The following is a 16,132-nucleotide window of genomic DNA, read 5'->3' on the forward strand; positions in this document are numbered from 1 at the left end:
CTTTAGGTTGGTTTTTTGTTTGTTTTTGGAAAAATAATTAAAGTTGTTGCTGTTCGACTGAATACTTAATTAACAAACATATTAAACACAGTTTGTATTTTTTTATTTATTCATTTCATTGTAATAAAACTTTTTCTTTAGTCAAAAATAATTATTATTATTATTATTTTTTTTTACGTGAAACGCAAGCCCCTCCACCTGAGGCCAAGTGCGCATGCGCAGTCTTACGCGCTGCTCTTTTTGTTTGAGCTTCTTCATTTTCAGTCGACGCTTTGCTTCTTCAGTTCGTTCTGGTTCACTGCCGTTTTTTATTTGCATTAATTTCGGTGAGTATCAGCTTTTTCACGTTCATTACTAAATGTCACGTCAAAAATGTATTTTCTTGGTCACTCTGTCTTCGTGTTTTCACGTGTTTAGACAGTGTTAAGCCTTTAAAAAAAATAAAAAATAGAAATGCCATCGCTGTTTGAGTTCCGGCCACATTAGCTTATCCCCGATGTCTAAACACCAGCGACACGGTAATGTTTTATGTATTCACTAACACTTAATGGCATCCCATTTATGTAAATAAACTTGATAGCTCGTTAATCTTTTACAAATAAATCAGATTCGACAGTTAGCAGGCGGAGCTAACAGACGCATGGTTAGGCCGGAGCTAATCCACCATTAGCATTAGCAGCTGTAGTTGAGACGATCCCGGTTTTCGACAGAGCTGACAGACAATGGAAGAAGATGTTGACACTATGTGTGCTGAAAATCTCTGGTAATATTTATGGTTAATATTATATCTATATATAAAACACAATAATTTAGTTTTCAGGCCTCTGGGTTATAATACGCTACAACCCTGACCTGCCTATGTACTGTAATAAATAAACCCCAAAATGTCAAATTTGTAATATACAAAGACAAATCACATTAAGCACTTGTGTTGCTAAATGTTTATTTTATTTATTTATTTCTTTTATTTTTTATTTTTTAATAATTATTAGGTCTTGAACTACTTTCTAAATCCTTGTTTTTCTAACTTTTAAGTACATTATTTATTTGTAGAAATGTGTGCTGTGATGTGGTTTTAGAGGAAATTTAGTTAAAATCCGACAAAGTTGCGATATTTGTTTTATATAGACTTTTTGGATCTTTAATACATTTTAGGCTGTTGCTATTGGTACGGATCCGGACCTCAAACAATCCAGACGATAGTTCCGGCACTTCTTGTGCGCATGCGCAATAAGTCGAATGCGGTAGTTCCGCCACTGCAGGACCCGTGTCTTTCTAGCTATTTTTTTAATAGCTTAAACCAATCGCTAACCCAGGGAATTCCCTAAAATGTTTCTTTTTTGTTTTTGTATATATATTTTTAAAGGTGAAATTTGCCGTGTTAAATATGTTCAAATGAAGAAAAATGTGTCAGATGTGGGATTCGAACCCCACATCAGCGGAAGGAAAAATCCTTGGGTCTAGCGCCTTACAGTACGTACACTGCGCATGCACACAGGAAGTGCCGGAACTGTAGTCAGGTTTGTCTGAGGTCAAGTCCGGAACTATAGACACTGAATGCACGGCCCAAAATAATAAAAGCTAGATTTATTTATCTTTACTGATAAGTTTTACGGTTCCAACAGCAAATTTTCATGGGGACTTAAGCTCAGGAATTTTGCCAATATTAAAAAATAAACTTTGTGAAGAAAATATATATTGAAATTTGAATTATCGGATGCGGATATTGCTAAAATATGTTTTCCCAACTTTATCATCATGGTTAAAGGCCAGACTGTCGGTGTTTCTTGTTACATTTAATTTTCCAACCCTAGACAGAATGTTGATTTTTTTTTTTTTTACTTGTATTATTCAGTTTCTCCCAATTTCTGGTTATTCCAAAAAAAATAATTCCTATAAAAGCTTTTATTTAAAAATATTTCTAAAATTCTGGAGCTGAATCTTAACAATGTAAAAAAAAAAAAATCCGTTAATTTATTTCCTTAGAATACAGAAAATAAAATTTAAAATATAAAAAACCACTGAAATGTCTGAAAAAGTAGAAAAACAATTTCAGAATTAACTGAAAAATAACCCAAACAATTATATATGAGCATTTATGTTTGTAGGAAACCGATTATCTCGGGTATAACGGTATGAACGTAGGGCATTTGCGTAGAGGAACTTTCCACGGGACCAACAACTGTCATGACTTGGAAATTCCTGGCCCAGCAGCATCTCTTTGGTTCAGAGGACTGGATTCAAGATGTGAGTAAAATGTCTGTAATAATTTTTGGGGAGTTAACAAAATGTCTAGAACATAATGTTCCAGCAAATTTGAATGTTCAACTGTGAATTCACTTACTGAGCTGACTAAAGGCTCACAGATTTTGTAGAAAAAAAATTACAGAACTGACTTTCATTTTCTTTTATAGAAGCGAATGTACCCTCGCATGCATGTTTTGAGACAAAATCACACTTGTAAGCAAAGGGACATAAAACATGGCTTTGAAAATCTCACAATATCGTGGATTTCGCCTCCTGAAATGGACGAAAAGCCTCACCTACATGTTCTGGGATAATATCGGTTATTTTAATGATATTTTTCACAGTACAACAGGTGGCCAAATGTGCAGCAAGCTTAGCAAAAACAGGCAGACATGTCATACTTATCCAACTTTCTGAAATTGTGATTAGATTGCATATGATTATGGAAAGCTGACGTAAGAAAGGTTAAAAAAAAAAAACAAAACTCTTAAACGGAATCAGGACAATTTGGAATTTCTACAATTATCTGCACCAAAATACATGAACTGAGCTTTATGTTTATATGTATTGGTAAATTAAATACTGCACTGGCACTTGATAGTTTGTCATAATTTTCTAAAGATTGGTTACTATTTAATTCTGAAGTATTTTTGTGATTTTTCAATTTCAGAATGTCACAAGCGAGGATTGAGTGTCGTTACTCCATGTAGGATCATCTAGAAGTTGTCCTGAATGGTGTGATGTAGAAATGGAGTTAAACGAAACTGATGAAGAAGTTTTTAAGCATGATCCGAGAGAAAATCAACCACCCACCGACTGCCCAGGAGTGATGTACATTCATCTACCCAATAATGTGATTTCTCCATGTACACGTGGGATACTTTAGTTTGCGACTACTTCATCTCAGATCGTCTGATGCAGGGGCGCCAAACACGTGGGAGTTGGTACAAATCAATCTCCTGGCACAGAATCACCCTCGCTGTGGTCACAGCGGGATCCTCGCTTTAAATAAGTGCTGTGAAATGTTGTGAGGAGGAGAATTTTGAGCTTTGTATAAAGTGTAAGTGGCTGCCTTACTCAGCAAAAGTTTGCTGTTTTTGTCATTGTCTTTGAATAAAAATCACGATTCATAAAAAGATGACTTGACTTCTAAGTACTTCTTAGTTTCATAGTGTTGAAATGTTTTCCCACCAATGAGTGTCTTTTATTCCTCATTGCTTTTTTATAATTCTATCTTTAAATCACAGGCGTTATGTAATAGTATCAAGTGTCTTCCTGGAATCAAGGTGTGGGTTTTTTTTGTTTTCCCAAACTCGCAATGCCGGTTTGACTTAAGTATTTGTCTAACGGCTGTGATTCATCGGTTTTTATTCTGTTCTATACTGTAACATTTAGGGCTGAAGCGATCAAATATTGTATCAATTACTATATTGATTTATTGGTTGGAATATGCTTTTGCTTAAATAAAGCTCAATTTTGCTCAATTTTCAACATAAAATGAGACTAATCTAATAATACCAACCAATTTGCTTAATTTTTAGGAGAAATGTACATTTGTATTACATGATTATGAAAAGAAAAAACATCCACTACGTGTGTACACCCTAGATTGGCAAAGAAAGCCACGCTGCAGAACTCACACACGTGCTGTCCTTAATAGGAGAAAAAGCCAAAATTAGCATGTCATTGTGCAGGTATTTTTAGCCCATTATCTTTTTGAAAAATTGCAATAAGGAATCAAAATTCAGATTTATATAGTGTAATGCCAATTTTGCTCAGTGTTGCCCATCCGCAGTGGTTCATTTTCCTGAATGAAATCTGCAAACTTAGTCATATTTGAAGGATGCTCTGTGTTCACTGTGTGCTTATGTGTCTTTTGTCTTGGTTCTTTCAGGTGTCTTTTATGAATAATCAAAAGCAGCAGAAGCCAACGCTTACTGGCCAGCGTTTCAAAACGAGGAAAAGAGGTGGGACTCTCCGAAGGCTGCTTTGTGTTTGTCTGTAGCCCTGATTGATTGATTTTAAATGCGTGTTTTCCTGCTGCAGATGAAAAGGAGAAATTTGACCCTACTCAGTTTCAAGAAAGTATCGTACAAGGCTTGAATCAAACTGGCACTGACTTGGAAGCCGTTGCGAAATTCCTTGATGCCTCTGGTGCCAAGCTCGACTATCGCCGGTATGCAGAGACACTCTTTGACATCCTGGTGGCTGGCGGTATGCTGGGTGAGTGAAGAAGTCCTTGTATTGCATTTTGCACGTAATTCATAAAAGCAAACATGATTAATGCCTGGGAGCAGAACACATGCTTCAAACTCCAATGGTGACCTCAGTGCAACATAATAGGTTTAAACAATGTTCTTTAACAAAGGAAATGCAAAGAAAAAGTTTATAATAATTAAACACAATAAACTGATAACGTTTGGCAGTAATAATTTCTGGCCCAGTAGGAATTTCCAACCGATGAATTGTGAGAGAATGAACAAAGTTTGACGAATTGTCAATTACTGATACAGTGAATTAATGTTCCATTGTAACACACGTTAAGTTTGAATCAATTTAATTTGGGTGTGGTCATTAGGGGTGGGACGACTAATCAATGCATTGCCAGTCGGACGGTAATCGATGATCGATTCCTACATTTCCAATAATTGTTTATTTACTTTATATGTTACAAGAAATACTGTATACGAATTTATTAATGGATTAACCAATATTTTAAAGACATTATTGTACTTAAGCTGCTTATGTAGTTTGTATATAATCTATCCTTTTGGACAGGCCTTATTATTTATTGTATATGTTACAGTAATGATGCTGCTACTTTGGCGCTTTTCCTACACAGTTCTAACTAAGAAGTTTACAGATGTTCCACCGCTCATTTAATAAAAGGTACATTTATCTCCTGTCTGAATGCACAGGGTGAAAGAAAAGAAAAAAGAATGTCGAATCACAATTCTTATAATCGTGATTTTCCTAAAGATTGCCACCCCTAGTGGTAATATGTTTACATTAATTATTATAAAGTGTTAATATTGATATTTTTAGGCTGCTTTCACATCATGATAGTGTAAAAGTGTAAAAAGCAGTCAGATGAAAACATCGACACACACCTGCCCCTACTCGCTGCTTCACGTCTGCACATGAGCTGTTTTTAATGTTTTATGGTGGTATTTTCACTGAATCAGCCCTCAAGTCAGAGTTGGTGTCAAGTTGCTTCAAGACCACAGTTTACGTCCCGCGTAGAATCCTCTGCTTTGATCCGCTCCAGAGCCGGTGTGTAGACACGCCCTTATAGACAATGAAATACCGGCTTATCAATTTATCAGGACTAGCAATGAAGAGTAGATTCTAAAAGATAAGTTGGATAGTTAACAATCTAGTAAAAAGCAAAAGGTCTTAAAATCCTGGAATAGGTTAACCATTATTGTATTACTTTTGGAACATGTCAAAATACTGATTTTTTTTTTTTTTTTTATATAGCCAGCAAACAAGCAGTAACAATAGTTAATTTGTTACATCAGTGCATCACAGACCCTTTCTGTAGTTGTTGGATCTAAAAAGATCACAAAAGAATTAACGATTGTCGGTTGTTGCACTGTCAGGTGTGACCAATAAACTCTGATTTGCTCAGTGGAGACAAAGGTTTAATTCTGTTTGACGGAACTAGTTTTCACATACAAGTGGAAAAGTAGACAAAGAGGGTGACACAATAGGGCTTCCCTTCCACTGTGATGGGAAGGTAACTTCAGGACAATACCCAACCCTTAATCCTGTTAGTGCTTTCTTCCATTAATGCTGTTGGTTCACCTCAGAGGCCGACATGCATTAAAATGAAACAAACTAGCCAGATTAAAGCAGGCTAACCAGGGTTGGTATTTATCATTCAGTTCTCTATCTTGTGTTAAGTTATTTTGTTTTATTTCCCCATCCTGCAGCCCCAGGCGGGACTTTATCTGATGACATGACCCGCACCGAGTTCTGCCTTTTCACGGCACAAGAGGACCTGGAGACAATGCAAGCATATGCTCAGGTAACCAGCACAACCAGAGGCAACCGTCTCATACAATGGTTATGAAGAGCACAGGGTTGTTTAACAAATTCCACCACATTGTGTTTCTTGTCAGAGTTAAAGAAAAAAAAAAACACAGCAGGAATTTTGTAAATGTTTTGATAGCGTCATTAATGTATAAACTGTTGGACTAATTGAACGTGGGACAATATACAGTATAAACTATAATTAAGGCAATCAAAGTGTTATTCCCACAATAACACTGAAATTATCCACATATGATCAATAAACATTTTAATCAATTCTACAATGTGCTTTGTAGAATTTAGCAAATGTTTAAATAATAATATACAACTGTCATATTTTACAAAATTAGCCTATTTTAATGCTGTGTGAAAAACTGTGCGACACGATGCTTTGTTGACACTGATCTGATTCTTTTCCTCCTCTCTCACACACAAACAGGTTTTTAACAAGCTGATCAGGCGCTACAAGTACCTGGAGAAAGGTTTCGAAGAGGAAATCAAGAAGGTGAGTTTTTAACAGATGCTGTGCTGCCGTTTCCAACGTGAAGTCACAGCCTGTTCTGTTTGTAGGAGCTTAGTGAGTGTCCAGCTGACTGTTAAACAGGATTATACTTTGCACAAAGCACACGTGATGCTACATTGTTTGTTTTGTTTTGTGTACACACACTGTATAAAAGTGTGAGGGCAACTCAAAGAGTGTGTGTGTGTGTGTGTCTGTAGTTGCTGCTGTTCCTCAAAGGGTTCACGGAGTCAGAGCGCAACAAACTCGCCATGCTCACCGGCATCCTGCTGGCCAACGGCAACATATCGGCGTCTATCCTGAACAGCCTCTTCAATGAGAACCTCGTCAAAGAGGGTGAGAGCAGCCACGTGTAGGGTGGACATTTACGGACATCCACAGATCTCAGAGTGAGGTATTAGGAAAAACATCTGTCATTTATCAAACCCAAAGAAAATATTGATTCATATCGTGCTTTGCCATTATGAGAAAAAATATAAAGATGAGTTTTGGTCCATATCGCCCAGCTCTAGTTTTATTTCCCGAGGCCGTGTCATTTGACGGAGGTTTTGCTGAGACATGGGTTCGTTTGGTCTGATAAATGACAGAGGTTTTTCTAATACCTTAGTCTGACACCTGAGGATGTCCGTAAATGTACATGTGAGGAAAATAAGTTGGGGCTTGAACGTGTTTTTTGGTCAACATCTGCAAAACAGTGTAAAAATTCAAGGCATGAGAAAAAACTGATGTTGTTAAAAGCTCCTTTTCTGTTCCAGGAGTTTCTGCTGCCTTCGCTGTCAAGCTGTTCAAGTCGTGGATAAACGAAAGGGACATTAACTCTGTTGCTGCCATGCTTCGTAAAGTCGGGATGGACAACAGGCTGATGGTAGGGCAACGAGCCGCGTCCCCTCCCTTGTGTGTCTGCACTGCTTGTGGGTTGATGGTTTCAATCTGTTGCTTTTCAGGAACTCTTCCCTGCCAACAAGCGGAGCTGTGAGCATTTTTCTAAGTACTTCACCGACGCTGGGCTGAAGGAGCTGTCTGACTTTGCCCGCAACCAGCAATCCATCGGCGCTCGCAAGGAGCTGCAGAAGGAGCTCCAGGAGCAAATGTCCCAGGGAGACCCTCAGAAGGAGGTGAGCTTCTTTTCATGTCCTAGAACTCATGGCCTGGGGGCCAAATCGGGCCCTTTGGAGCATCCAATTCGGCTCGCAGGAGAAAGTAAAAATCATTGTATAAATAAACCAACAATATTTGCAGGTGCTCACAGTTTTCCCACTGCGTATATCGCATGATTGCTGTTATTTTTAATACTAAACTTAAAAAAAAAAAAAAAACTAAAATAAATGGCCTCTCGCAAAACCTCGCCCACAAACAGTCATTGTCCAATCATACGTCTGAGCAACTGTTACTATGTAAGCAAGGTTCGACATGCTCAGAGCAGGCACAACGGTGAAGCGGTGTGCTCATGGCTTGTACAAGTTAAATACCGGGTACCCCAAGAGTTTGGCTAGGGGAGTCGTGTTATTTTTGTTCCCAAATTCGAAAAACACAACTAAAGCGATGTCTACAATGGACAATAATAAAAAAAAAAGACTGCGACGACTGGGGTATGCAGGTATTACTATAATTCAATCAGTATTCCAGTCGACATCCTCCTGAAGCATACAAGTCTCCCGATTTATATTAATCTATATTAACAGGCTTTGTTACTGCTTAGCAGCGTTACTAGCTGCTTTCTTATTAGCCTTGGGTCAGCTGTAGGTTCAGCTAGCTAGCTAATGTAATGGTGGTTTTTATTATGATTCCCATTAGCTGTGTTAACGCTCTTATACGAACAATATAACATAAAGAAAATGACCCAGCAGCGCAGACTGCGTACTAGTGAGCAGCACGACTGGTCCGGTATGTTTTCGCTCGGATAGTTGTAATGTCCTCTTCGTTGTTTATTTTAATATGTTGAATATATCGCTACTTCTCCCAGCTATTATAGACGAGACCATGACGGACATCCCAAAAGTAAATAAGGGGGGGGGGGGGGGGGGGCTTTTGCAGTCAATTGTCCAAAAGTTATTACACAATATTTCCCTTAATTAAAAAGAAATTGGTCACAAAATCTAGGACATTTTAAGTGAAGATCTTTTTGGGACTGAATTCTATCACTTATTGCTTAAATATTGCCAGTTTTTTTTAACTTTTGTATTTTATGTATATGTAGAAGTGCAAACCCTGCATAAAATCTGTGGCCTGCTTGAGATCAAACTGCTCCTTATTTGGCCCCTGAACTTAAATGTGTTTGACACCCCTGCTCTAGAAACTCTTTCCTGCAATATGCCATTAAGATTATAGACTAAAAGTAAATGTTTAAACAAGACACAAACATTTTTTTCTTCTCATTTTCATGCCTCTTATAATTTCAGATCATGTCTTGCTGCTGTAACCAAATTTCTTTCTGGAAATGGCTTGATTTGGAGCATCTGCCAGGAATTTAGACCTCTGCGTTTGCCTTGTGTGTTTCAGATTATTGCCTTTCTCAAGGAGGAGATGAAGAAGTCCAGCATCTCTGAGCAGACCATGATCGGCATCATTTGGACCAGCGTGATGAGCTCCGTGGAGTGGAACAAGAAGGAGGAGCTCGTTACCGAACAAGCCATCAAACACTTAAAGGTACGACTATATATTTTAATAATGGACCTTTGTTGCTTTGGATTAGTGCATGTAGTTGTTTAAGTGTCGTTATTGTCGTCTGCAGCAATATAGCCCTCTGCTGAAGGCCTTCACCTCCCAGGGTCAGTCTGAGCTCAGCCTGCTGCTGAAGATCCAGGAGTACTGCTACGACAACATCCACTTCATGAAGGCTTTCCAGAAGATCGTGGTGCTGCTTTACAAAGGTCGGCAGACGGCAGCATGTCCCACCCCCACCTATAGAAACTAACATGGCTCAGCTTAGGCTGCCATTTTACCAAGTCTTTAATGTTCAGACGTGAAACGGCACAATGGTTCATCTAATTCAGGGGTTCTCAACTTTGGGGTGGCCAGATGCTTTCAAGAAACTAAGAATATTTTCTTTAACGATTTGAGCCCATTTTTGTGCAACTACACCAAACTTAGCCTTATTTTATTTTGCCTTATTTTCACCATATATCATGCTCATTTTTGCCAATTTAGCTATATTCCTGATTAGCCATGCCCATTATTTGCCAGTTTATACTAATTGTTAGGACTAATTTGTTCCCTTTGATGTCTCCTCTGAACAGCTGATGTTCTGAGCGAGGAGGCCATACTGAAGTGGTTCACCGAAGCCCACGTTGCCAAGGGAAAAAGCGTTTTCCTCGAGCAAATGAAAAAGTTTGTCGAGTGGCTGAAAAACGCAGAGGAAGGTAAGACATTTTTTTCTTTCTTTTCCCTACCGTCTCAGAAACTGAATGTGTTTTACAGACACACGTGATGTCCGCTCAAACGGTTTTTTCATCCCGGGAAACTTATTTTAAGAGGAAATTATCTAGAAGTCAAAGGAAATCTGGATATTATTGTTACATTTGTTTTTACTCTTTCATCATCATTTGTTTGACTAGTTATGGATTAATATACATGAATGCATGTTAATATGTAGTGCATGAGGATGTGTGTATACTTGATGAAAGTAAAAATCATAAAAATGCACTACATTGAACAAGATACATTTTGTAATAAATAAATGTTTTTGATGTCCAGGAAAAAAGTAAAATATAATTTAAAAAAAAAAAACCAACAATATTTTTGTCCTGTGAAAATATTATATATTATAATTTTAATAATTTACATTTGGAATGATGAGAATAAAAAACCGTAATGACATGTTGAAAGTGTTTGAGCATTTGTCTGAGCCTCCTCTTCCTCTCTACAGAGTCTGAGTCTGACGAAGAGGAGGCAGACTGAGGAGGACGAGCTGTGTTTAGAATCAGGTAGCAGCGCGTTTGATAGAATGTGTTTCCCTCCCTTTTTTTCTACCTCCTGCTCTTTTTCTCCACCGCTCCCACACATCCACGCCTAACAAAGGGCTCGCTCCTTGAACGCACCGTGGAAATCTCCTTTTTCTTCCCCCTCTCGCTTTAACGCCACCTCCATTAATGTGGATTAAAAACATTCCACGGTGTCGCATTTGAAATCAGGATTTGGTCGCCTTTTGAGTTTCTGACGACGGCGTCTAAATGTCAAGACTCTCGCCAAAGTTTGCTTTACGGTTTCTCCCCGTTTGTCGTCGTCGTCTCACCGGCTCTTTAACTCCGCCTCCTCGGTGGATGGTTTTTGGTGGAAGCCGTCAGAAGATGCCTCGCCAGCTAATCGGTTATTTCTACTGTCTTTAATCTGACACGAACCAATTGAATTTTTTATGGAATAAAGAGTATTGAAATGATTCTGTGTTTGTTTTCTGCAGAAAAATCACAATTCACCCCTCAACCTGTATAAAACGGCATTTACAAGTACTCAAGTATAGGAAAAAAAACTCCCAGAATTCTATCTGAATATATTGACCTTTTTTCATAAATGTAGTAATTTGATATTTATTGTTAGTAATTCAGAACTATCTTTTGTTAGTACTTTTTTTTTAATTGTCTTTATTCATTTAACATTTTTTAATTAGTCCTCAGTTCTTCTTTTTTTTTCTTTATTATATTTAAAAGTAAAACAGTCTTGGCAACCAAACTTCCAAATCAACACATTTTAAATGAAAAGAAGCAAAAGAGAAGATTACTCTTATAGTATCTGCCTTTTATGTGTTTATATGTTTGGATCAGTCTATTAATATTCAACCTCCTAATATTTACAGATTTATTGATATTTTTAAGAATTTTATGTACCATATTTACAATATTCACAATATTTTTAAATTACAAGTTTAAAACATTGTTAAGTTTTTCCTGTTAAATTAAAAATAAAAATCCAGGTGTATTTGCCATATAAAACCCTCCAGATAAAATATTTTTTAAAATTTGCCTGTCTTGAAATCTTATGATAAATTATAAACAAAACCTTTACTTGTAAATCTAAGAGATTTGAAATGCTTTTTTCAAGCCTGTTTTTTTTAAATTGCATTACAAAAATATGTTAAATTTGTTACATTAATTTAAAAATTACAATCTATTAATCTCGTTTTGTAAAAATGTTTGTTCTCGGATTGTTTCTCTAATAGCTGATCAATTTCCATAAAAAAATTTGATAACAGCTTTTAAAAATCTGAATGTCCTGTACCTAGGTTTTTAAAACAAATCCTCATTGAATTGTAAGTGGAAGTGGGCATTTTTTCAAAAATAAAATGCTTTGAATAACATCCACACTTATTTAAAAACCAGCATAGTGCTGTTTATCTTAGATTGTATGTATAGTGTTTGTGTTTTTAAACATTGGATCACGGTTTATTACACCAACATATCAGATCACTTTAAAATTTTCTTTTAATTGTACAAAAATACACTTTTTTTTTTTTTTTTTTTCAAGCAGCTTCCAGCAGTGTTTGATGTGCAAAGGACACAGTTGTCGTGTATTCAAGTACTTTCCTCCACGCTCGTGTGTTTGGCTTTAGAGGTAGGCCTTCATGTTCCAAGCTCAGCTCTGAGGTAGTGTGCAGATAGTGTGCAATCCAGGGATCAGCTGGGTTTGTTTAAGGCAGGGGTCGGCAACCCTTTGACAACTACAGGGCCGTTTTAGCCCCGCCCACTAAACAGGAGGCCGGCCAACAGCTTTCATCCTATAAAGTAAACTGGGATAAATCATTCGGAGCCCCAATGCTACCATGTGAGCAACTGGGTAATAATTCCAGCGAGTTGTTTTTGTCTTTTTGAATAAGATATGGTTTAATTTATTCAGACAACTGTTTTTCAGGAAATTTACTACGATCTCCAGACATCTACTAATCACTTTGATGTGCCCTTGACATCTGCGTAAAAATTCCAGCAAGTTCTTTTTGGGTAATTTTCCTGAAACGAAGTTGTCTCAATAAGTAAAACCTTGATATAATATTCAAAAAGAAGACATACAACTTGCTGTAATTATTACGCACAAGTCAGGGACACAAAGTGATCAGCAGACGCCTCTAAAGAAGACTGGTAGTTGAAAGTCAAAACATGTCAGGAGATCAAAGTAAATTTCCTGAAAAACGGTCATCTGAATAAATAAACCATAACATATTATTCAAAAAGAACTTGCTGAAATTATTACTCTGAAGTCATGGTCTTCAAAGCGATCAGCAGACGCCTTTGATCTCTTGACGTGTTTGACTGTCAACTGCAAGTCTTCTTCAAAGTAAATTTCCTGAAAAACGGTTTGTCTGAATAAATTAAACCTTAACATAATATAGCAACTTGGGTTTAAAACATTGCTAAAGGGATAAGTTTTACTCCACCGTTACTTACAGAGACTGTGCATGGAAACGACCATAGGAAGTTTTTAGCAAACTAGTCAATGCTCATCCAAGCAAAAAGAATCCTGCTGGATTTACTATGCGGAAGTCAAGGAAACATCAAAGCAATCAGCAGATGCCTCTGACGAAGACTGGCAGTTGACAGTCCAAACATGTCAGACGATCAAAGTGGGTTTCCTAAGTTACAGTTGTCTGAATAAATGTAACCTTAACATACTAGTCAATACTCAATGGCACGAGTTGCTTGTCACTGAGGGGGCGGGGCTTCCTGTATTCATGTAAAATTTTACATGAAATGTTAATTAGTTTTGTGTTGAATCGAAATAATTAAACCTGATGACATACTTGATTGTCAGAGGGACACTTTGATTAGTCTCAGAGTCATGGGGAAGAGCTAAAGGGCCTCATGTGGCTCGGTAGCCACAGGTTGCCAACCCCTGGTTTCAGGGTCACAAATCAGTTCAAATGGTCACAGCTTCGTGGTTTCCTTCTAAAGTGATTCAGCGATCGTGCAACAGTGCAAAAGTAAACATACGGCCACGCTGGAAGTGCTTTCACTCGTCCTGACGGTACTTGGAGGGAGCATTGAAATGGGTGGGGGTGTTCAAATTGGTGGGACCAAAATAAAAACCTACGTCAAGTGCAACTTTACACATCGGCTCAGGTTACAGCTCCACCAAAACAGCATCAAACAGACAGTCCCACATGTAAACAGCAGCGAGGTGAGGCTTCACACACCGACAGAGTGTTTCCCTCCATCCCTGAGCTGTGGAGACAAAAGAACAGTCACAGAAACTATTTAGTTAAAGTGCTGATAACTCATCCCATGAGTTCAGCTTTAGATGATCGCTCCAAAGCTGAATAATAAAACTTTTCAGAAATGTTTTTCAGTCAATATCAACTTCTAGCCTCAAAAACATGTTAATATCCCTTTATATGTGGGCGTTACCATATGAGATTTCAGCCAATCACAATTCATATGTTGTCGTAACTCATCCCATTATTCGTATTATATTTTATTTACAATTGTTTTGCCATTTTTATGTTACTTTTGACCAGATTTACAGCAATATTTGTGATGTTTTTTTTCTCGTAAAAATATGTCAATGTTAAATTTAAATGTTACAATTAAATGTGAATGTTGAATGTAAATGCTAAATGTTAAATCTTAATGCAATGAGTGAAACTAAATAAATATTTAAATTCACTGTTTAGATTTAGCATTTAGATTTAAGATTTACTCGTCAAAATATGTCAATGTTAAATCTAAATGCTACAATCAAATCTCAATGTTATATCTAAATCTTATATCTAAATATCACAAATTAAACTAAATATTTGGCTAATATGCAAATTCACTGTTTAGATTTAGCATTTAACATTAAGATTTTACATTTACTCGTAAAAATATGTCAATGTTAAATCTAAATGTCACGAGTGAAACTAAATATTTAGATAATATGCAAATTAACTGTAGATTTAGCATTTACATTTAGATTTAACATTTAGATTAACATGAAGCATTTAGATCTAATTTTTATATTTAAATATGACATTTAGATTTAACATTTAGCATTTATATTTAACGTTTATATTTAAATGTAACATTTAAATTTAACATTGACATGTTTTTACGAGAGAGAAAAACCCATCACAAATATTGCTGTAAATCTGGTCAAAAGTAACATTAAAAAAATAAAAATAAAAATCACATACGTTTTGTAAACGTGGTTTGTTGTTAAAAGTTGCTGTTTGTTTTAACATGCACAACTTTACATAGTAAAGCTGTCAGTGAAGTATTCACCAGCTTCCTCTGGCTACTGAGGCAGAAGGTGCAGATGGGCCTCAGCGGGCCGATGCTCCGGTGCTGGAGGCAGGGCTGTCCGTCTCCGCTGTTCTCCCCGAGCAGCAGCACGTTGGCCAGGTGAGAGATGTAGCTCGAGGCCAGGCGTAGAGTCTCAATCTTGGACAGCTTCCGTTCTGCGGGCTCGGTGGGGATCAACGTACGCAGTGCCGTGAAGGCCGTGTTCACGCTGTGGGTCCGGTCCCGCTCCCGGGCGTTAGCCGCCTGACGCTGCTTGCTCACGCCGGGGAAATGTGCACCGCTGCTGCCCCTCCTCCGCCCCGGCCCCGGGGGTCTGCCCGGGCTGCAGCCGCCTGAGCTGTCGCTGTCCTCCCGCTCCTCGGGCTCAGAGGACGCGCTGCGGTCGGCGGACTTCATCCGTGCTGAGTGAGTGAGTGAGAGGGTGAAAATAGCCTCGAGCAGCTGCCGCAGGGCCGCATGCCTCTCTAATGAATGACGGCTGCTCGTGGGTCGCCAGCCCGGCACAGAGAAGTTAAGACAGGTGGAGGAAGAGGACCTGTGGTGGTTTAAATTAGACCAGGGGTGTCCAACACACGGTCTGAGGGCTAAACTGGGCCCACCTGTTCCTCAACCTGGCTCGTGGGTCATTAAACCAACCTTCATTTACCCAATTTTGATATCAAGAATGTCTGGTGACCCTAAAGACGTATTTTTAGAGTTAGTTTTTGATCAAGTTTGTTACTGTATTACAAATATAGAGATATTTTTATACTGCATTTTATTATTATTATTAACTAGATTTATATTTGACAAAAGTAAAAGAAGTTGATTTTTTGTGTTTGAATTTGTATAAGAACAGTTAAAAAAAATTCAAAAATAAAGATTTAATCAGTAATGTGATGTATTTTTTTTCTTATCGATTACTAGGCATTTCAGGTGACCCCACATGGGGTCCCAACCCCAAGGTTGAAAATGACTGATATAGACAGACAAAGGGATACTTCATTCACAGCAAAGCAAATGTTTATAAAACTTTAATAGCTTTAGTTGACATTCCACTTGCTTTTTTTTGTTTTGTTTTTGTGTTAGAAAATGTATCGTTTTGTGTTTTTACTTTTTTTTTTACTTGTCATTTTTTGTTTTTGTC

The 16,132-nt window shown here is 37.6% G+C and overlaps 2 protein-coding genes across 3 annotated transcripts; one reads left to right on the forward strand and one right to left on the reverse strand.

Annotated features, from left to right (window-relative positions):
- The first annotated feature begins 197 nt into the window (after positions 1-197).
- Positions 198-11,177, forward strand: bzw1a (basic leucine zipper and W2 domains 1a). Of its 2 annotated transcripts, XM_028464450.1 has the most exons (12): positions 198-326; positions 4,142-4,214; positions 4,294-4,470; positions 6,183-6,277; positions 6,722-6,787; positions 7,003-7,138; positions 7,558-7,667; positions 7,747-7,917; positions 9,302-9,448; positions 9,534-9,672; positions 10,039-10,161; positions 10,668-11,177. In XM_028464450.1, exons 2-12 carry the CDS (start codon positions 4,151-4,153, stop codon positions 10,697-10,699), a joined length of 1,260 nt encoding a protein of 419 aa, XP_028320251.1. In that variant the 5' UTR covers positions 198-326; positions 4,142-4,150; the 3' UTR covers positions 10,700-11,177. The 2 variants fall into 2 exon arrangements, with proteins under 2 accessions (XP_028320251.1, XP_028320260.1); XM_028464459.1 differs by lacking the exons at positions 198-326; positions 4,142-4,214 and having other exon boundaries at positions 4,426-4,470; positions 6,183-6,188.
- A 1,075-nt stretch (positions 11,178-12,252) lies between these two features.
- LOC114474373 (transcription factor 15) lies at positions 12,253-15,536 on the reverse strand. Its single transcript, XM_028464650.1, has 2 exons — positions 14,986-15,536; positions 12,253-13,947 (listed from the first exon to the last, which is right to left on the reverse strand). Exons 1-2 carry the CDS (start codon positions 15,400-15,402, stop codon positions 13,912-13,914), a joined length of 453 nt encoding a protein of 150 aa, XP_028320451.1. The 5' UTR covers positions 15,403-15,536; the 3' UTR covers positions 12,253-13,911.
- Between the last annotated feature and the right edge of the window lie 596 nt (positions 15,537-16,132).

Source organism: Gouania willdenowi, chromosome 2, assembly GCF_900634775.1.
Source record: "Gouania willdenowi chromosome 2, fGouWil2.1, whole genome shotgun sequence".
NCBI classification, from domain to species: domain Eukaryota; kingdom Metazoa; phylum Chordata; class Actinopteri; order Blenniiformes; family Gobiesocidae; genus Gouania; species Gouania willdenowi.

What these genes read in the sequence shown, in the direction of transcription:
- bzw1a (XM_028464450.1), top strand. Translation starts at nt 4,151, where the DNA reads ATGAATAATCAAAAGCAGCAGAAGCCAACGCTTACTGGCCAGCGTTTC. An exon ending in GGTGGCTGGCGGTATGCTGG is followed by an intron (nt 4,471 to 6,182) that starts GTGAGTGAAGAA and finishes CCCATCCTGCAG; the next exon opens with CCCCAGGCGGGACTTTATCT. An exon ending in AGGGAGACCCTCAGAAGGAG is followed by an intron (nt 7,918 to 9,301) that starts GTGAGCTTCTTT and finishes TGTGTGTTTCAG; the next exon opens with ATTATTGCCTTTCTCAAGGA.
- LOC114474373 (XM_028464650.1), bottom strand. Translation starts at nt 15,402, where the DNA reads ATGAAGTCCGCCGACCGCAGCGCGTCCTCTGAGCCCGAGGAGCGGGAG. An exon ending in TCAGTAGCCAGAGGAAGCTG is followed by an intron (nt 13,948 to 14,985) that starts GTGAATACTTCA and finishes TTGTCTCCACAG; the next exon opens with CTCAGGGATGGAGGGAAACA.